This window comes from Erythrolamprus reginae, chromosome 2, assembly GCF_031021105.1.
Source record: "Erythrolamprus reginae isolate rEryReg1 chromosome 2, rEryReg1.hap1, whole genome shotgun sequence".
NCBI lineage: Eukaryota > Metazoa > Chordata > Lepidosauria > Squamata > Dipsadidae > Erythrolamprus > Erythrolamprus reginae.
In genome coordinates this window covers 85,517,897-85,539,455 of record NC_091951.1, presented here as the reverse complement: position 1 = coordinate 85,539,455, position 21,559 = coordinate 85,517,897, and the positions used below count along the sequence as shown (strand labels likewise).

The following is a 21,559-nucleotide window of genomic DNA, read 5'->3' as shown; positions in this document are numbered from 1 at the left end:
AACCAGTAGGGCAGTGGCCATTCTGATCTCCAAAGGAAGCATGTTCCATAGAATGGACTATAGAGCTGGCTGGACCCCCCTAATTGGAATTCTTTAGCTAACTGGATTCAAAGCATGCTCATATTAAAAAGTTAATGCCATAGTCAAGAATGTGTTCAAAAATTGAATCTTTTTCTAAAACTGTATAAAATTACATAAAGGGAACTTTGGTCTTACCTGATACACGTCTTCTCGTAGGGTGGAGCTAATACCCAAGGATTAGGTGACACTGTCCATTCAGCCAATGAGGACTGAGTCTTTCAAATTGTAGATCTCCGCCTCTGCCTCCATTTCCCACTCTTTGGTGAAGACCGATGGACAGACTCAATGTGTGCTGTCCCAAGTTCCACTCAAAAAATAAAAGATCACAATTTGATGTTCCGGAACGCAGACCAGACTGACTTTGAGTGGGATTGGATTTAGCTCCATTCAGTGGTGGTCTCTGATGGTAAGGCTAATTGCGCGCACATCCATGGTTCTGGCGCATGAGTGTGGGATCGAGTGCAATTTTGCTTCCTGCACCTGAGCAGAAAGCAAAATGTTGCATGGCAGCATTGGTATGCGCGCGTTTCAGTGAGGTTTCTTTGCTTCCCCGCATGCATCCCCATTCGAGATTTTGCTACCTGCAAAGGTGCGGGAAGCAAAATTGTGCTCGATGACACACTCACATGCCAGAGCCGAGGGCAATTAGCCGTACTGGCAGAAGTCCACCACTGGCTCCATCTTACAAGAATAGGTGTATCAGTAAGACCAACACCCCTTCTCCATAGTTGGTGGAGCTAACATCCAAGATGGGACATACCAAAGCTGTCTGCTCATTGGGAGGGTTAGGTCTGGTTGGAGTTCACAGTCTGTGAGTGCAGCCTTTGAAGCACACCTCAAACAAAGGCCACTTCCACCGAAGTGAAAATGTCAATTTTGTAGTGGTGGATAAAAGGCATTGGTGAGGCCCAAGCAGCCACCCTACAGACATCCATGATGAATGCTTGCATTGACCACACCACTGTCATTGCTGCATTACATGTGGAGTGTGCTGTCACATGGCCTGGTCTAGGTAAGGACTGGAAGTCATATGGTACTACCCTATCAGGAATGCCATGTTACAAGTAAAGAGGTGAAGAAAAGGTGACCACAAAGGCTCATATGGGACCCTCATCAGGGAAGAATGGACTTTAGCAAGGTCCTTGGTGGGATACCTGTGTATCATGCTGCAACAGAGAGTCTAAAGAGTTACAAGACAACACAGAGGATAAAGCTGCCACTTGCCTTCTGATTGTGTTGGGTGATAGCCCCTTGTTCAGCCCCAGTTGTAAGAATCCCAGTAGTTTCACCATAGTCAATTCAACCAGAGAGCAGCCCTTTTTGGAACATCAGGAATAAAAGACCTTCCAGGTGGCGGAATAAATCCTCTCAGTGGAAGGCCTCCTGGAGGCCCTGATGATGCAGTCAGAAATAGTTCGATGCTTCAGAATACACCGCTCAGGCACCAGGCAGTCAGTTGGAACCACTAGGTGGACCAGTGACCCCTGGCTGAGCGATGACTCTGTCTGTGGAATCTGCCCGGGCTGGCACACTGGAATCCGCTAGGGCTGGCACACTGACATAGATTTCAGGTCCGTGAACCAGGCCCTCCTGGGCCAGTGAAGAGCCAGGAGCAGTACTTTTGCCCTGCCCTCCAGGATCTTCCTGGTGACCTTAGGGAGGAGAGGCAGCAGGGGGAATGCATATAGGAGGCCAGACAACCAGTTGCAATGAAGAGCATTTGTTCCCTCCACACCCAGGGCCTTGTATTGTGGGAAGTTGGTGTTCTCAGGAGTGTTGAAAGTCTGCTATAGAAAGGCTGAACTGGCTCATCAAGGCTCTGAAGATGTCGGGATAGAGGCTCCACTCTGCCTGATCTACTGTTGTCTGGCGGAGCCAGTTCGCCATCACATTGGACACCCTGGAGATGTGGTCCACCAATAGAGGCAATCGATTGTGTTCTGCTCAAAGAGCCAGGGTTGTTGTTGGGACATGATTCTCCTCCTACCAACTGATATGGGCTTTTGCAGCCACACTGTCTGTAAGAACAAGCACATGCTATTTAGTTGTCAGTTGTCACAACTGTTTGAGCGCCAGGTAGATGGCACAGAGCTCTAGAATTGAACTTCGATTCTGTTGGGGTCCATTTGCCCTGGTCCATGGCTTTCTGAGTATGAGCCACCCAACCATACGGGCTAGGGTCCATTGTGATGACAAGTCTGCGTGGCTCCTGGAAGAAGCAGCCCTTTGCAATGGCAGGAGATATCCATGACTAGAGAGATTGATGAACCATAGAAGGCAGCAGGACCTTGTCCCCAATGTGCTGTATCCCACTCTCTAGAAGGGTAAAAGAAACCATTGCAATTCTCTGGAATGCAGGTGTGCCCAAGGGGTAATATTGATGGGGGAAATAATTTTACTCAAAAGTGTGGAAAACAGTTTCAGGGGAACCCTGTACTGCTGCAGGACCTGACACATTAACTCCAAAATACTTTCTTGTCACTCCTGGGAAAGGTATAACCTGCACTCCATAGAATCTACAGTGGCTTCTAGATAGGTCAAGTGTGTGGCTGGAGAAAGATAACTCTTTTCAAGGTTAATCAAAAATCCATGGTATCAAAGATGTTAATTGTTACCTGGATGTCTTGCACCATTTGGTATCTGGATGAAGACTGGATTAAGATATCATCCAGGTAACATTGGACACACACAGGTATAGCCCAGATGTGGGCAGCCACTGCAGCTGGTAAAGATTCTCAGTGCCGAGAGATCAAATGGGAGGGCTTGATACTCATAAATTCATAATTTAAGGTTTCTTAAATATTCAAATGAACAATTTGATGAACAGTATTTCACCGTGGAACACATCACAGGGTCAGCAAATAAAAGTTTTTTTCACAGTACATTTTAAAAACAACAGCTTGATCTAGTTTTTTACATTTATTTTTTAATTAAATGTATATGCCACACATCTCATTATCCAAAGTGATGCTGGGCAGCAAAGGCACCAAAGATATCTAGAATTTTTAAATATCAGTGCCAGGAGTTCCTAAACTTTTTGTCATCACAACTCCCTTAAAAATGCAAACACTGGAACAAGAACAAACAAACAGGGAAAACAATAAAAGGAAATGTATGGTAGATTTATTGTAGCAACATAACTAAGGACTCAGAGTTTCTCTTAACAGTTTGGGAAACCCTAACATAAAGATTAAGGACTTTGAACTAGGACTGGGGAGACACATGTTTATATTCATTTCCCTGACATTGATGCTTACTATTCCTAGCATTTAAACCAAAACCATAACTTACTTTACAACAGAGAATCCAGTGCAAGCTGCTGAGAATCAAAGCCAGAAAATCATGGATAGAATCCCTTTCTGCGACTCTATTCTGCATCTGGACCAAGGTAGTGCCAGAATAATTTAGGAAAGGTAGTTTTTAATTGAAAGTAGTTTAATTAGATTCCAGCACAAGTGATTGGTAATCCACTTGTGGGTAGATCATTAAGAAGCTGCAGTGTTTCATTGTAAGATTTCATTCTACACTGCAGGCATAAAGACAGATGTCTGCACACAAAAAATTTCTCCTGGGACAATCTAAAATTAAATATGCCGACTGCTCTTTTGTTAGAAGCTATTGCTGCTATTCCTCTGAAACTGATATCTTACTCTTTCACAATCATGATCTTCTCTACCCTCTTCCCATGGTATGATAGTATGGTAACAGAAATACACAATAACCATTTCTGTATTAAACAAAATTATTCTGTGGATTTCAATACCATTGAAATGATATATTGTAAATATGAGTACTACAATAATTTTCAGTAAAATGCCAAAAGGTAGTTCAGGTTTGTAAACAAACTCTTTTCAACACTATACGTGAAACATATAAATATTTCCTTCTGTGAATCTGATTAAAACATTAAAATATTTAACTTTTATAGGAAGAGATGTCAAATCTTGAGCAATAACAGATGTTCTGGAACAATATAAATAGTAGGGCCTTCCAGAAACTCTCCAAGTGTAATTTACTTAAATTCAAGATTTCTGCTAACTGAATCACTGCACAGTTTATGCTGTTTTGTCTTGCAATATTCCTTTGCATGTGTTTTGCCCTTATGACTCAACTGTACAATCATCACAAATTATCTGTTTGGATACATTTTAATCCAACTTCCATATATTTCTCTAAGACTGAGATTACCCAGTCAAGTCAGTCAAGTGATTTTTTAAAAAAATATTTAGATATGGTACATAAATTGTGAAGATATGTAGTGAAGATCAAGATGGCTGAGTTTTTAGGGAATGTACAGTAAACAATTACAAGTTATACATAAATGGTATTAGGATAAACTAGATTTAGCAATATTTCCTTTGTTTTTCTTACCTCATACATTTAATCTCTTTGGCTTGTTTTCCTTGTAGCTTTTTTGTACTTTGCATAATGTTGCTTGTGTTGAGAAGATAAGCCTTACAGGTATGGATGCGAAATGTAAGTTACTTTCTAACAAACTGATGGCAAATAAACTCAAACTTATACTTATGTTTATCAAACCATGCCCACTAAGGACAAAGCTCAACAGATGACTGCTCTTACAATCAATAAGAGAATAATTAACTCAGATAAGTTATTTACAAGTTTATTTTATACAAACAGAGCAGCACAAGAAATAATCCTTCATTTATAAAACATAAAGAAATAGCTTAAGTAACTCTTCAAAGCCAATTCTAAATATTCTATTCCTAACCTCGAGAAGGTCTATGTAAGTAATTGTTAAAGTTGGAACCATATTTATGGCATATAATCAATCAGGATTGAAAAAAGATGAAGAGAAGATAAACAACATTTTACATTTCATTTATTAAACACAAATGGAAAAGTGGGGCAGAGTTTGTGTGGCTTTGTAGCCCAAGGCTGGTTGCTGGGGAAATTAGAGAGCAAGAAAGAGAATGTTTTTTTTAAAGTGCAAATAGAACAAAAACAGTTTTAAAATTATCTTTCCTGGAAAGAAAAAAAGCACTTCATTATTAGGAAATTTAGAGCTCTAAATAGTTGCATTAAAAAGAAAATGTAAAATAACTAAGTTATAAAAATGAAAGGTCTTGTTACTTTAAGGATTCACAAATATATTATCACATATGCTTTTCTGGATTACATTTCATCTCATGAAATACCATTGAATATAGTCCTGATAGAAGAGTAAAGTATATAGACACAGCTGTTGGTGGGGGAGATACGAGCAGGAGAAGGGAATGGCAGGAATTACTGCACTTCAAGTTTTGATTTATTATTTTAAGACAGATTCCTTAACTAATCAGAAAGTTAGATTTGAACACCAAAATAGTGGCATCCAATGTATGTTTCAGTTATAATATACTGTTGTCAGCAAAGTACAGCCATTGGCGGCCCTACTGGAACGCTCCGGGGGGAGGAGCATGTATGTGCATCCCCACATACGTGCGTGTGCCCTTCGTCTTCCTGCGCATGCGCATAGGCCAAAGTGTGTGCGTGCACCATTTTGACAATCCTGGTAATTCCTTGCTTCTGTGCACGCGTGTCATCCCATCACCACCCCAAGTAGCAGGCAACCGTCTTTGGAAAATGAAAATGCTGACCCTCCTGCAGGCCCATTGGGAAAGAGATGTGTGCTGCAGTACAGGAGCATAGAGCCGCGCAGCCAGAGCTCAGGCCAGCTGCCAATGTTGCTGTAGAAGCGCTTAACATTTCGTTGCTTCTGCCAAGCTCCGGCCGCACGGCTCTACTCTCCTGCGCTGCAGAACACATCTCTTTCCCAATAGAGGGAAAGAGGGTTGGCATTTTCATTTTTAAAAGACTTTTTCCTGCTTCAGATATGCTCAGCCTAGCGCCGCAACTCCAGAACATTTGACTGGAAGGCCTACCCACCCGTCTCCTTCAACCAGATCCACCAGCCCCATTGAAAGGGCCCAGACCCAGCCTGCATTTCTTTTCCTTGCAGCATTTGCAGCTGGGATCCCAAGTTCCCTCCGCACAAATCGGTTGCTCGGCTGCTGCTGCTGGGTTTCTATTACGGCTCCCTTTGGTTTGCCTCCCCTCAGAGGCACTGCTGGCCAGTCCGTCTCCTTGTACTTGGAGCCCCTCCCTGGCAACGCCCCTGGGACTCCATGGTGCTCGTCCCTTCCAAGAGAGGCAGGCTCAGATAGCTCAGAGCTCTTTCACAGCTGTCTCGGCCCCTGCCCAGGCCCCGCTCCGCCCTCCCAGCAGCCACCAGGCTCTCTGTGGGCTTTCCTGGGCCCTGACCACCCAAGTTCAGCATCTTTCTTGGCACCTGGGCAAAGCCATGGACAGTGCCGCCAGGGTCCTCGGACTCCCTCCGCCCCCTTCCCTGCCACGGAGCAGTGAGGTTGGGGTATGGGACCTGCCTGCCTGCGAGGGGAGGTGCCGGACTGGTGCCATCCTGCTGCCCGCACGTCAACCCACGTCAGGCTGCTAGCAGCCTGCAGGGCTCTCCCATGCTTCAGCGTGCATCTGGACAGGGCAATGGGGCAGCTGAGTGAGTCATGGCCCAAAGCACAGTGCTGGAGGCCCGGCGCCATGGTGCACTGCTCTCCACAAGCCCAGACCCAGAGGCTGGCTGCAGCAAAGGAAAGCGAGGGGAACAGACAGAAAGCCCTTCCGCTGAGCAACATCCTCCCTCCGAAACTTCTGCACAAGTAAGACCACCTCCACCCACCCCCTCCCTCATTCCATTCCAGACCGCTATGTCTTATCTGTGCGGAAGTGGGCGAGGAGGAAGGAGGATGTTGCTCAGCGGAGGAGCGTTCTGTCTGCTCCCCTTGACCTCTGAGCAACAGCCGATTCATCTGGGTCCGGGCTTGGCGGAGAGTGGCATCGAGCCGGTCTCCAGCGCTGTGCTCCCGAAGGCCACGAGTCCCTCGCCACTCTGAGAGAGCACATCAGACTGCGTGGCCAGAGCTGGAGGGGGCGCTGTGGCTGGGCGGTGAGATTCGGCTGCTGCACATGTGCAGAAGCCGAATCTCGCACTAACGTCCCTCGCACCTTGGGATTTCGGCAAAAATTCCCGATTCCAGTGCGTGCATGGAGCACGTGGGGCGTGTGCACATATGGCGGTGATGGAGTTGCACACGCCCCAGTTGCACACGCAACTCCATTTCTGCCGGTGGAACAGTGTTCCATCCCGTTCTCCCAGCAGCCCATACCTGCCTGTTGTCCATAAAAACTTATTTAATTTTTTTTGATACTGCAAAAATCCTTTTAGAGTAACATAAATATAAGACAATCAGTTAGTAAAGCCAGCTTGCTTAAGGTGAGTGTTGAAAAAAATATACACTTCAGAAAACTCTGATTGATTTGGTTTTATATACTAGTCAATCAATTCATACAAAGAGCAGACTGAACCAGACATATATTATCTTCAATTTCTGGATATGAATCTGACACCTTTTCCTGGGAATTCAAACATTTCCATAAATTGATGTATCACTACTCTAATTTAAAATCCTAAATAAAATAATCAGGATAGCAACATAAATCCATAAATGTTATAGTTGCTCCTGAATTCATAGTCACATACATAATCTTTATAGATCATTTAGTAAAACAGTGAACTGGAACAATAAAGAGGAGATCCTCCTAAAGAAAGAAGCAATAACAAACTTAGACACCATCACAAAGGTATTTCTTTGATAACAAGGATCAGAATAGTTAAACAGTGATCGTTCCAATGATAACATGATAGTTAAAATTGGACACTCAGAAATAGAGAAAACAGATCAATGCCTTCAAATTATGTGTTGGATACTGGTACTGATAGTACCATGGACTGCAAGAATATCCAATCAATTACATGCCCAAATAGATTGATTGTTCTCCTATGACAATGATCTATAGGCAGAAACTTACGTATTTAGGACATGTTCTAAGGGTGACTATTGATTAAAAAAACTTGATAAGGCTGAGAATTAAAACATAACTTAAAATAAGATTAATGTGCTTGTTCTTTGAAGGCCTATAAGTCATTATCAAAGAGAGGTCGAAACAGTAATCATTTTCTCATATAATCATCAAGAATCAAACCCCTCTCTATAATACCTAATTAACTGTAAGCTTATTTTTAGTTACAGCTATTCAAAAAGATGGCAAACCTAACATATAAAAATAGTACAGAGTATTTGGTTTTGTTTTATCTAGCAACAGATACCCTAAGGGTATGATTTAGATGGGAAATGACATTTCCCGGTGATCCAATATCAATAAAATTCAGCTGTAATTTTGCTTCTAGCTATCTAATAAATCATGAATTTATCCTAATGGCACTTACAGCTGATGAAAGTATGCCTTGGGATGCCCAACTTTCCCTCTCAAGTATGTCTGGTAAGCCAATGATAAGCTTGCAGTCCTTGGTCTTGGGAGACTGGGTTTTGGGAATAGGGATGGCATGATGGAAGATGGACGGCACAGTGCTTGCTGATTTATCACCTTCCTCCAGAGATTTTTTTTTATAGGTGGAGGTGACTGGGAAGGAGATGTCCACAGGGTTTGGTGCTCTTCTCTCCCATATTTAACATTTTTGTGAGATCTTTGGATAAAATCATTGATTGTAATGGAGATTACAATACACTCTAATATAGTGCATTTGTATCATATCTCTTTTACAGATTTTATTCTATTCTTGAAATCATAGTTTCAATTAAAGAGAGACCATGGTGGCACAGTGGTAAGAATGCAGAATTGCAGGCTAATTCTGCTGATTGCCAGGGGTTTAATCCTCACCAACTCAGGGTTATTCTTCCGAGGTCAGTAAAACGAGGACCCAGATTGTTCGGGGCAATATGCTGAGTCTGTAAACCACTTATAGAGGGCTGTAAATCACTGTGAAGAGGTATATAAGTGTAAGTTCTATTGTTATTGCTAAAGTATTTTCAAATATTTTGGTATATATTATTGGCTTTACTCGAGAACAAAACAATAGAAGCATTCTCAGAAGCAATGCTGAATACATTAGAGTTTGTGAGGAAAGATCTAGCACCATGATGGTGAACCTATGGCACGTGTGCTGGAAGTGGCACACAGAGCCATCTCTCCAGGCACACCAGCCGTTATCTGTTGCTTTTTCGGGTTTCGGCATGAACATGCATGTTGGCCAGCTGGTCTTTGTGTGCACATGCTCGGCGGAAACAGGAAGCTCAGCTTCCTGGCATGCACATGCATGCCAGTGAACTGTTCTTCCGCACATGCGCACCAGGGAGCTGCTCTTCTTGTTTCTGGTAATCCCTTCTGTGCACGTTGCCAGTTTGGCATTTGATGCCGAAAAGGTTTGTTAACACTGAACTAGCAGTTCCCAGGTAAAACAGAACTACAGTGTTCCCTCGATTTTTGTGGGTTCGAACTTCGCGAAAAGTCTATACCGCGGTTTTTCAAATATATTAATTAAAAAATGCTTGGCGGTTTTTCCCTATACCACAGTTTTTCCCGTCCAACGATGTCGTGTCATCGTCAAACTTTCGTCCGCCTTTAATATTTTTTTTAATAAACTTTAATAAACATGGTGAATAATGATCTAAATGGTTGCTAAGGGAATGGGAAATTGTAATTTAGGGGTTTAAAGGGTTAAGGGAAGGCTTGTGATACTGTTCATAGCCAAAAATAGTGTATTTACTTCCGCATCTCTACTTCGCGGAGATTCGACTTTTGCGGGCGGTCTCGGAACGCATCCCCCGTGAAAATTGAAAGAACACTGTATTCCATAAACACTGAGCAGGTGCCTTACAATCTAAAGGCCAGGAACAGTGAGGCTAAAATTCTACTGATTTAAAAGAGCAGGAAGAAAAGGCCTAAAGTTTGAATCTTAGATTCAAATCACATATGTAGGTTTTGATTTTCTTGTCTAAAAAATACTCTGGTATTTCTGTATTGTTTGGTAAGCAAGTTTTAGAATATACAGTAAAATATCTAGAATGTTTTAGCAAGATATCTAACAACAATATCTATTTTCTCCTATTTTCATTAGTTATGCCTATATCATAAAATCCAGACTGAATAGTGGATATGATCTCTTGCAATCACTGCTGATAAGTAGCCACTGCTTTACTCCAGTATCAGGAGTAAGTTGCAATCTAGAAGGACCAGATAACTCAAATAGTGAATCAATAAGTCCAAGAAGATAGGAAAAAATATATCAAAGCACCACTCTATATAAGTATTAACCAAATCTCAGCAGCTGTTGCTGAAGCAACAGTAGCTCTTGCAGCCCTCTAACATCAAATACTCACCTTCTTGCTAGGTAAATATAATGGGGATCCAACTGAATCCACTACTTTTGCCTTCAAAATGAATTATACATTTCCTTAAAACCCAAGGATTTTCTAACCAATTGATAAGAATGGGATTTATAATTGGCCTAAGAACAGAGGAAACTGCAAAACAGACAATAACTTGTTCTATTTGGACAATTATGCTAATTCTATGACTGGCCTGAGGGTTAATTTTGATGATTCAGTTAAGCAAGTAATCACCAATTGTGAACTCTGTTACCTTTTACATGGTAAGTACCTGATGCAGAAATATACTTCTGACCTCCTGTTGTTAGCTCTGCATGTGGCTAAGTCTCTCAAGATGGAAAAAAATAAACCTTAATTAGACAATTTAAAGAGGGTCCATCATATTAAATATGAGACAAACTAATTCACCAGGGCACTCCAGAGATTTCTTTTGTATTTATCCAAGTCTTATTGGGTATTCGTAGAAAATCAAGGAACTGTGGCAGAGTATAAGTAGAAGGAAAATACCATCATTCACTCTGAGATTGAGAGCCAACACAACTGGGCTATCTCCCCCCCACCCAAAAAATTGGCATAATCTAGACCAAGGCTGTCAAACTCCGGCCTGTGGACCAGATGCATCACACACTGGCCATGCCATTAGACGGTTTAGCAAAGGGGGGAAAAGACCCGATATGTGACACGATGATGTGATGACGTGAGTTAGATGCCGATTTACATAATCTGACAACTCTACACATATTGTCCTGCTAATATTCTTCCTTCTGAAATATCAAATGCCATACTTATAAGATAAAGATAAAGGTTTCTCTTGCACATACATGTTAGTTGTTCCCGACTCTAGGGGGCAGTGCTCATCTCTGTTTCTAAGCCGAAGAACTGAAGATATCTCCATAGTCATATGCCAGAATGACTAAATCCAAAGGTGCACAGAACGCTGTTACTGTTTCACCAAGGTTTCTACTTGTATTTTTATATGCTTTCAAACTGCTAGGTTGGTAGTTTCCATACTTCCGGTTGGGCCATTTGGCTGTTTTTCACCATCTACAGGCTCTGGAGGCTTTCCTAAAGCCTGGGGAAGGGGAAAACGACCTCCCTTTGCTCTCCAGAAAGCCAAAAATCAGCCTGAATCCATTTTTCACCATCCACAAGCTCTGGGGGCTTCAGTGAGCCCTGTGCACATTGGGAGGAAGGAAGAATGGGCGGGGGGTTGTGCGTGCATGCACCAAGGGAGGTATTGCATAATGGGTGTGAGTGCATGCATCCTTTTGGCACCTAAGCATATAAATGTTCGCCATCCCTGGTCTAGAAATACAGTAGTCCATTTGTGATAACTCGGACATGAGCAAAGGTTCAAATGTCTGAAAGACCTCTCAATCCAGAAATGGGCACAAGTTGGTGCACTAGATGAATCTATGTGAAGGCTGTTTTTGCCACAGTTGTTGTCCGCTTTTTAAACAATAGCTGTTAAGTCCAAAATGACCTCCAGATTGCACATCATTCTTGATTAAAGACAGGATGTTTCCAGAATTGAGAGGCTCAAATATCCACTCAACTTGGCAGAACTGAGCCTGTATATGTTGCTTTCTATCTAGATCTGTGCAGCTTCAAAGACTAGGATAGGACCTCACAACTATTACCTTGTCGATGTAGCATCACGATATATAAATGAATATCATCTGCACAATCAAATGATACCTGACCCCAGATCAATGTATAATCTTATGTAGTAATTTCATTTGGATGTTAAATAAAAGCAGTGATAATGCTGAGTCGTGAATCACCCACAAAGGAAGCAATACATGTTCTATCCTCTCCTGTCAGCAAATAAAGATGATTCCTAAAGTGTAATTTCCAATATGCATCGGGCAAGTTGGTCGACAGCAGGGGTGTCAAACTCAAGGCCCGGGGGCCAAATCCGGCCCATGGGGTGCTTAGATCTGGCCCGTGGAACCATCCTGGAAATAACAAAGGACCTGCCCCTAGTGCATCTGCCAGCACGAATGAAGCTCAAAAGGGCTGCTGGCTGCTGTCCTGAGCTCCATTTTTGTTGCAGAGGACTGCAGGAGGCCGTTACAGATGAAAATGGAGTTTAGGAGCCTGTTTTTATCGGCAAAGTACTCGGGCCACCACAGGTGCCACCAACATGATTGATGTTCAGCTGGACAGCCTGGCCTCACCCACCCCGGCCCCCCAACTCTGATGTGACCCTCAATGAAACTGAGTTTAACATCTCTGGTCTACAGTATCTATGGGAGGGTATTAACTCCTCTGTTGTCCCAGACTCATTTTTGCCTGGTAGATACAGTGATCCCTCGAGTTTCGCGATCTCGATGTTCGCTAAACGCTATATCGCGAGTTTTCAACCCGGAAGTAAACAACACCATCTGCGCATGCGTGGCCTTTTTTTCTATGGCCACGCATGCTAGATGGTGGAGTTTCCCCACCGGGCTGAGCGGCTTCCCCTGGGTCTTCCCCCTCTTGCCCCGGTAAGTGGCGCGAGCAAAGGCGTGGGCGCGCGCGCGGGGCCCGCTTCCCAGCTGGGAAGCAACAACACCAACCGGGTGGGTGGGGGAAGCCCCGGCGGCGCGCGCGCGAGGCCCGCTTCCCAGCTGGGAAGCAACAGCACTAACCGGGTGGGTGGGGGAAGCCCCTGCGGCGCGCGCGCGAGGCCCGCTTCCCAGCTGGGAAGCAACAGCACTAACCGGGTGGGTGGGGGAAGCCCCTGCGGCGCGCGCGCGAGGCCCGCTTCCCAGCTGGGAAGCAACAACACTAACCGGGTGGGTGGGGGAAGCCCCGGCGGCGCGCGCGCGAGGCCCGCTTCCCAGCTGGGAAGCAACAGCACTAACCGGGTGGGTGGGGGAAGCCCCTGCGGCGCGCGCGCGAGGCCCGCTTCCCAGCTGGGAAGCAACAACACTAACCGGGTGGGTGGGGGAAGCCCCGGCGGCGCGCGCGCGAGGCCCGCTTCCCAGCTGGGAAGCAACAACACTAACCGGGTGGGTGGGGGAAGCCCCGGCGGCACGCGCGCGGATAAGCGGCAGCAGCGAGGCGGCGGGGAAACCCCAATCTTCGGCTCCTCGCTGCTGCGGTGGAAGTAAAAACACCATCTGCGCATGCGCAGATGGTGTTTTTACTTCCGCACCGCTACTTCGCGAAAAATCGATCATCGCGAGGGGTCCTGGAACGGAACCCTCGCGATGATCGAGGGACCACTGTAATAGACTTCATAGCTAGCCCAGACATGGAATGCAGCAGTTCAGGCAGGGATGATACTGTATTAGAGTATAGAAGGCAATACAGGGACAACAATTCCAACTGTTTTCTGGACTCCAAGTTGAACCAAAAGATCTCACAGAACCTCTGACAATCCTCAAAGACTCCTGAATGACAATAGACCTCTCCCTCCATCCCCAGTCTTCACTGATTACATATATGCTAGGTTAGCAACCTAATCCATAATTTTCCTTATTTTACCCTTTCTCATACAGTACCAATGTAGACATGGAGAATTAACATAATGCACTTGGAATCAGAGCATTTATTTTTTTCACTGGACTATATCAAAGAGTACTTAAGTTAATTTATTGGAATGAAAATCTTTCAAACTCAGCTCAAAGGGAAAACAGCAATGTCTCATTTCCCCTGCCCTGGAAGAAACCCAGTAAACGATCAGATAAGTCACTAAGTTGATCCTCCACATAGCAGCTTACACAACTTTTTTATTTCCTCTTTCATACAGATCAGTAAGATCATTTATTATTTGGACATTATCTTCTTTTGCTTTTTAGGTGAAGAATGGCACCCAATGTTCATTCAATTTTTAGATAGGGAAACGCTGAGTAATTGTAGGCAGTCACTGGCTGGAAAGCAGTAGTAATCCCTTCTAAAAATTGCTTTTTGTGAACTTACTTCCAGAGTAGGAAGTGTGCAAGTCAGCAAAATAAGCAACATGTACAGAGCAGTGCAGAACTTTGCATTTGATTTGTGCCCATTTCCTAGTGTGCCAAGAGTATGAGCACAATACCAATTTGCCACTGTTTAAAACAGCTATGTCTTTTTTTGGGTTCACACAATTATCCTCTGCTACTGCTATATAATCTCAGAAAATACCTAATTGCTTTAAAAAACCACAGGCAAGTGCTATGTTTATGTTATCACACTCTTAAAACATATTTATGAAACTTTGTTCAAAACACTACATAATCCTACGCTTATACATTCCTTCTCTCTGAAAGTGCAGCATATAGTCTTGTTAACAGAAGCATAAGGCACTTTATCCTCTCATTATTTGCTCAGCAGAATTCTCCTTCTGAGTAGCCCAATTTTGAATTTCAAATCCTCTCTACGGTGCTCTTTTCTTCAAAATAAGCACAACAGCATTACACATCCTTTTTTTTAAAAAAAAGAGATGGTTAATGCCATAAAGAGTAGCTTTTCCTAAAAATCCTAGTCCAAATTCTAAGTGCTTATACAGCTGTAAGTCCAACTGGTTTCAACATTTACTGCATTTCGGATTGTGGCTTTTGAAATGAAGTGATTTGCATTTACATTCAGGATGCTGTATTTTTGTTTTGTGTTTTTAAATAAATAAAGGAGGTTCTGCGTTCAAGTAAATTGAAGAAGGCGATAATATAACTACAGTTATGTACAAAGATAAGCTGCAACCCTTGCCATATTGAAACAATAGTATTGCTGTAGAATTAAATAACTTTTACCTTCATGTTCAAATGGCTAAGCTATACTGTACATCTAAATCCTATAGGATGGAAACAAATGTTTTTGAAACCTAACAAGTGTGCTACTGAATATAAAAGTACCCTAACTGATAGGGTATTTATGGACATATATATATTATATTCAAGATGCCCTTTCAAAACATTTCAAACGGATTATTTAATGCCACACAATATAAAATATTCTGAAATAAATCCTTGCCTGGATATAATTCTGCCTAAAAAGACAAGGGAATACCACACTATGTATTCTATATGTGCTTTACACATTTTCTGTGTAGGTAGTCTGATGCCAATAAAGAGTTGTCCTTTATACACAATTTGTGCTATTTCTTATACTGTATTTGTTAGAAAACATTTCTTCCAAGAATGCTGTAATTGTTACAGTAAAAAGGGAAAAAAAGCAACAGTCAGTGAGACCAAACACTGAAACCCTTTGTGTCAGGGGAATAGCATTTAGATGTGCAGCTGATCATTTTCTTAACCACACTGCCTCAGTCTCTCGCTTTCTCTCCCTCCCTCCCTCTCCACTAATCACACAAAACCATCGTTCAGGACTAAACAAAGCTGTTCTGAAATCTGCAACTGAAATACAAGGGGGAGGAAAAAAATATTCCTTCCCTTCCAGACTGGTCGTTTGGCTTAACGAAAACCCATGCTGTTTCCAATAGGCGGTAATGGCTTACCAGCTGTCAAGCTCCAGCTCCAGCAGGGACTGAGTCCTCTCCGAATTACAGTGCAAGCACCACATGGCTGGAGAAAAGAAGTAAGGAGGAATCCCCCCCGCCGCCGCCCAAGTTTATAGCATATTTCCCCCTCTCCCGGCTTCGCCCACCACTTTCGCCTTGCCCTGAGACTGCAGAAAGAGTAACCAGAGGACGCACCAAGAAGCGTCCTGCTAAGTCTCCAGAGCGAGTGCTGAGAGGGGGGGTGGGGGGTGGAGGAGAGGGGGAGGGGGGTCCGGAAAGGCACGAGCTCTCCGTGGTCCACCCTTTTCTAGCCACAGAGCGCGCGCGCCTGTGCACGCGCATGCCCTCACTTAGTTACCCCCTCACACAATCCATCCATTCCGCCAACCGCGCGAGCTGTGAATACACAATGGCAGAGATTGAGGAGGGTGTGTGTGTGTGTGCTTATTTTAATGAAGCAGAGCAGTGATTTTCGGAGCAGATGCCAAGGCGGGAGCTAGTGGCGAGACCAAAAAAAAAAAGGGAGGGGGCGGTAGTAACCCTAGGAATAGAACCTAGGGTGAAGAAGAAGGGGGGGACCCAAGCTTTCCTCGTCCTCTCTGGGCACTGAAGGCATGTGACTTCGAGGAGGAGGAGAATACACAAGCAGCGGCGGCAGCCCCCGCCTCCTCCTCCCACTCATACTTGTCTCCCTGCTTCTTTTCACGTGACGGAAAGAGTGGAGGCCGTACTATTAATAGTGACATTCAGACTTTTTCGCGCTATTCAGCAGCTTCGGCGACCCTAGTAGCGGCTGTTTCCTCGGGCCGGTGTACACACAATTTCGCTTTCGTAGCAACAACTGTTTGTGTTGGCTTGGAATGGCTTGGGGCTATTTTGAAAAAAAAACCCTGCTCGCCTTCTTTTTCCTTCCTTCCCTTTCTTTGAGTTCTTTCTTTCCTTTGCGATATAACTTAGGTTTCATAAACAGCATTTAGGTGTCTACCAAAGTTCATTATAACTAAAAACTCAAAATAAAAAGGCTACAGAACATTTGCTAACTGCAAACCGATTACCCTAACTGTGTCCTACTGGGATAGATTTTGGGATTTAGCAGTTCTAAATCTATTTCAGCAGAGATGAATGTATCTGGTTTTGAAAAATGGAGTACGTAGAAGCTTTTTGGGGGTGGGGGGGAGGCATCGTTATAGCTTCTGAGCAGCCTTCAGAAATCTGATTCCGCACACTCCAGAAATGCTAGCCTGCAAGTCCCAGAATCCCCCCCATGCCTATTTTGACTGAGAAATATGGGAATTATAATCCAACATGTCTGGAGGGCAGAACGCTGTTTCAGAGTATCAGATGCAGTCCAAAGCCATAATAGTTTTTGAGGAGATAATTTACAATTATGATTTGGAATGGATTTCAAATTAATTTGGCTCTTACACCTGCTTACAGAGAAAATTTACTGTTATAGCATGCTTAAAATTTCCCATGAAGGTAATTCTACTCTGTTCATTTACTCTTGGCCAATAAACACATCAGGAATCCTGAGACTGTCATAAACATTGTCACAAAATGCCTATAAAATATCAATTTTCCTGAAGATAAATTATTGAGATAACTCCCTAAAACTTTTTCTTCATCTCCACTGGAAACTCAGTGTATCTAGAGCAGAGGTCCTCAAACTTGGAGACTTTAGGAATTGTGGACTTCAACTCCCAGAATTCTCCAGAGCATAGCATAGCTGGCTAGAGAATTCTGGGAGTTGAAGTCCATAAGTCCATAAGTCTTAAAGTTGCCAAATTTGAGGAGCCCTGATCTAGAGCTTCCCTGGGGCTCAGAGGCATTCTATAAATAAATGTTACAGAAGGCTGGAAAGCAAGCTTTATATTAATGAAAAATATTTTTTTTAAATAATTATTTCATACAACTGCTCAATGTTTTATGAGTACTTACTTTCCTTCTTTTATAGTTTTATGTCATTTATTGTATACCAGTAGAGGCAGTGATAAATTGGCACAAATGTAATACAAAAGATGCTATAAAAAGCGAATGGATACCTGAGGAGGAAAAACATGCCAGAAACAATAGGCATGACAATTTGATCGTTACTTCCTCTAAATAATTAACATTACAATATAACAAACTATAATGTATTAAGTCTTATTAAGTATGCTGAAGTGACTATTAGTCTTGCCTGTCTATGTCACATATTGTGACTCCTGTTTACCACCCTGGAAAAGTAACTCTTATGCTAGTATGAGAAAAAATGTGATTCTGAGTCATGACAAAATTGACCAGGTCATTTGAAAGTCTGCCCATCCCAGTAGGAAACAGATCAACATGCCTTCTAAATCTTTATTTATATCTTTGTATGTTATAAATGAAGGTCATTAAAAATGCTATGTAACAATCCTCATGGTTTGAAGTTATTTTGAAAGAAACTAAAATATATATTTTACACGATCTTTTCATTTTTAATTTTAATACTGCTTTAATTTATTTTAATTGCTTAAAATAAATTTGTTCAATTAAGTTTTTACTTAGACTATTATTTTAAAAGTGTATCTATGATCTCAAAAAATGATTTCTGTCGCTAACTTTAGAATTTGTTTTGAATAATAACCAAAATTTATTTATTTATTTTATTTCTATAGCCACCCATCTCAACTAGTGACTCTAGGTATCATACATCATAAGACATAAAAACCTTCTCAAGATAAATCAGTAGCTTAGTAGGCATTTTTGTCCACTGTCCAGATATACACCACAAAATGATTTGCTCTAAGATATAAATCATGATTTTCAAACTATAATGAGTTTACGTAACACATAAAGCCAAAACCATACACATATGTGAATTTGCATCAGTATTAGATTAGGATGGGCACCCTTGAGTTCAAGTCTACCCTCGCCCGTGGAAACCAATTAAAATTGTTCCCACAATCTATTGGATCTCTCAGCTATTATATTTCTGAAGCAAAGCAAACAGCTGCACTGTGAAAGGAGATTTCTCTTAAATATTCTATACTTATTTGTATTTTTACTAAACATGAGACAAAAAGTTTTATCTACCTATTGCTAAGCACTGCTGTGTCTATTGCATGTGTATGTTTGCTGTATTTTTTAACTGCTGTTCTGTTTGGGTCGTATGTGACCCGAAGCCAAGTTTGAGTCCCTGTAAAAAATTTTCCCTGCATATCTGAAACTTGAAATTTCATGACTGTTCATCATTTCAGGAGTTCTCTCTATGAGAATTTTTTTGGGGGGGTGGGGGGCTTAGTTTTTGCTGGGCAAAAAAAGTTACAAATCTTCTTTCCCGGGTCACCCTGACCCAGACCGAAAACTCTTCATTTGCAGTGCTTATGTTTGGTCTTTTTGAAAGCTTTTTTCACTTGGAAAGTAGTCTGAACATTTCTGCACACATTGGAATGAAAATTGAACTGAAAAAATTAATCCTTGTTGGTTTATTTTGCACATAAATGTGCCTCCCCCCCCGCAAAATGCATTCTATTTTACTGAAGTTGGTGTGGGATTGGTAGCTTGAACATTTCTGAATATAAGAAAAATATAAAGGAACTGAAAAAAATGATTCTTACTGGTTTTTTAACATCAGAAATAAGCCCCCCCCCCCCCCCCCGGCTGCTTGCAACCATTTCTGGGCAAAAAAAAAGTCACGTTTAGTCTGTTCAGGTCATATAGACCCGGATCAAAATGATTTTTTTTAGGTACTTGAATTTGGTCTTTTAGAAAACTTTTTCAACTGGAAAACTAGTTTGAACATTTATGAACATGATATGAAAATTGAACTGGAAAAATTGAGACTTATATTTCTATTTTGATCAAAAAGCCCCTCCCCCCCATCCTTTCTGAATTTTGTGTCAATTTATATTTTTTAAGGCTACAAATCCCTAAGGAATTTTCCCCCAAAAGGTTTGATATACTAAATTGAACAATCCTGAACATAAGAAAAATATAAATAAACTGAAAAAAATGGTTCTTATTGGTTTATTTTTGCCACAAAAGGGCCACCCCCCTCGGCCTTGCTGTGTGCCATTATTGTCACTTGTTATACATATTTGGCTAGAAATATTTGGAATATCCTTTTGAAAATCAACCACATTGTAGCCAGAGAACTAATTTTATGAAAGAAATCCATTTTACTAAAAAAAAGTATGTAAGTTTGAAATTAACAGCATATTTTTTATATAAATTGAAATAACTTTATGTGCAAAATAAACCAATATGCATCAATTTTTCCAGTTCAATTTTCATATCATTATGTTCAGACATGTTCAAGCTACAAATCCCACACCAACTTTAGTAAAATAGAATGCATTTTGATAACAAAACTACCCATAAAGTGAAGACTATTTCACAGAAACGGGGGGTATGCATTATATCAGCAAAATAAACCAATAAGATTTACTTTTTCCATTTCAATTTTCATATCATTGTGTGCAGAAATGTTCAAGCTACCAATCCCACACCAACTTCAGTAAAATAGAATGCATTTTGCAAGCAAAACTATCCATAAATTGAAAAACATTTCACAAAAATGGGGGGGAGGCACATTTATGTGCAAAATAAACCAATAAGGATTAATTTTTTCAGTTCAATTTTCATTCCATTGTGTGCAGAAATGTTCAAACTTGTTTCCAGGTGAAAAAAGCTTTCAAAAAGACCAAATATAAGTACCTAAAATGATCAATTTGCAGTCCGGGTCAAATAGACCCGGGAACATAAGATTGGGGATTTTTTCTAAACAGAACAGCAGGGTTAAACCAAGACATCTAACACAGATTTCTATTTATGCTTTAAGTGTAAAGCATCCCCATGCTTTGTAAGTGCTTTTTGTTCATGATACAAATGATACTTAGGCAAGAATTTCATTGGCTAATTGGGAGCTTAGGAATAAATTAGTTTCTTCCGAAGCTTGTCCCTCTCTGTTTTGATATGCATCACACACAAGTAATTCCAATTTTGGACTGAATACCAGATTGGAAGTTACCGTAATGTGATGTGATTTTTATAGTATTTTAGGTTGAGATACTACCACTCCTACTAACTAATTGCTAAAGCAAAATCACACCACACCACACTGAGCACTATGGCAATACTCCAAAGAATTTCATTTGATTTACCATAGAGCTTCTACATAGATAAGAGAAATTTGATTCCACTCCCTCTGACTTTACTATTATATGATAAATGGATGAATATATGACACAACTACAGCTGTTTTTCAAAGAAAAAAATCCCCCACTTGGTTTATTCAATTACGGTACATGCAATTTTAAAAGTACTCATTTCAATGTTTAAATTTAGCTAGCAGTTTTATAAATAAACATTTTTCAGCATGAAACCTTGGCTTTTGCTTATGGTGTTGAAATGCAGCTCAGGCCAAATGCCTTATTTGTAGCTTGGACACATATTCTATTAGGGGAAAAACTGACATTATTATATTGATTTTTTGTTATCAAGAGATGCAGTGGATACCTTAGATATCTGAAAGGAGTAAAACTTCCATTTTTACCTAAAGCACACACAAAATATGTTTTAATTATTTGATCTACAACTATTCCAGGATGCCTGTAAATAAGATGCAACTGGAAATGGATTATAGTTTCTAATACTGCATTGAACATTACCCAGATTATAATGAGTAAAGTGTTCCATAGGTTTCTGTTTAATCTGATTCATTAAGACTGTATTTCCAAGATTGACGGAGGTGGGATTTAGCCGGTTCGGAAGAACTGGTAGTGGCAACCTATGTGTAGGCCCACCCACCTGGGCACAATCCCATCCT

General features: G+C 41.6%; 1 protein-coding gene across 5 annotated transcripts in view; it reads right to left on the bottom strand.

Annotated features, from left to right (window-relative positions):
• IQSEC1 (IQ motif and Sec7 domain ArfGEF 1) overlaps nt 1-21,559 on the bottom strand; it is a 319,130-nt gene that overhangs the window by 63,319 nt on the left and 234,252 nt on the right. The window contains exon 1 of one of the 5 annotated variants that reach the window (XM_070738549.1): nt 15,766-15,852. The exons of the other annotated variants lie outside the window; for them this stretch is intronic. Coding sequence (XP_070594650.1) covers nt 15,766-15,830 — 65 coding nt within the window. The 5' untranslated portion in view covers nt 15,831-15,852. Of the gene's footprint in view, nt 1-15,765; nt 15,853-21,559 lie in introns of those variants that run through there. 5 annotated transcript variants of the gene reach the window in all.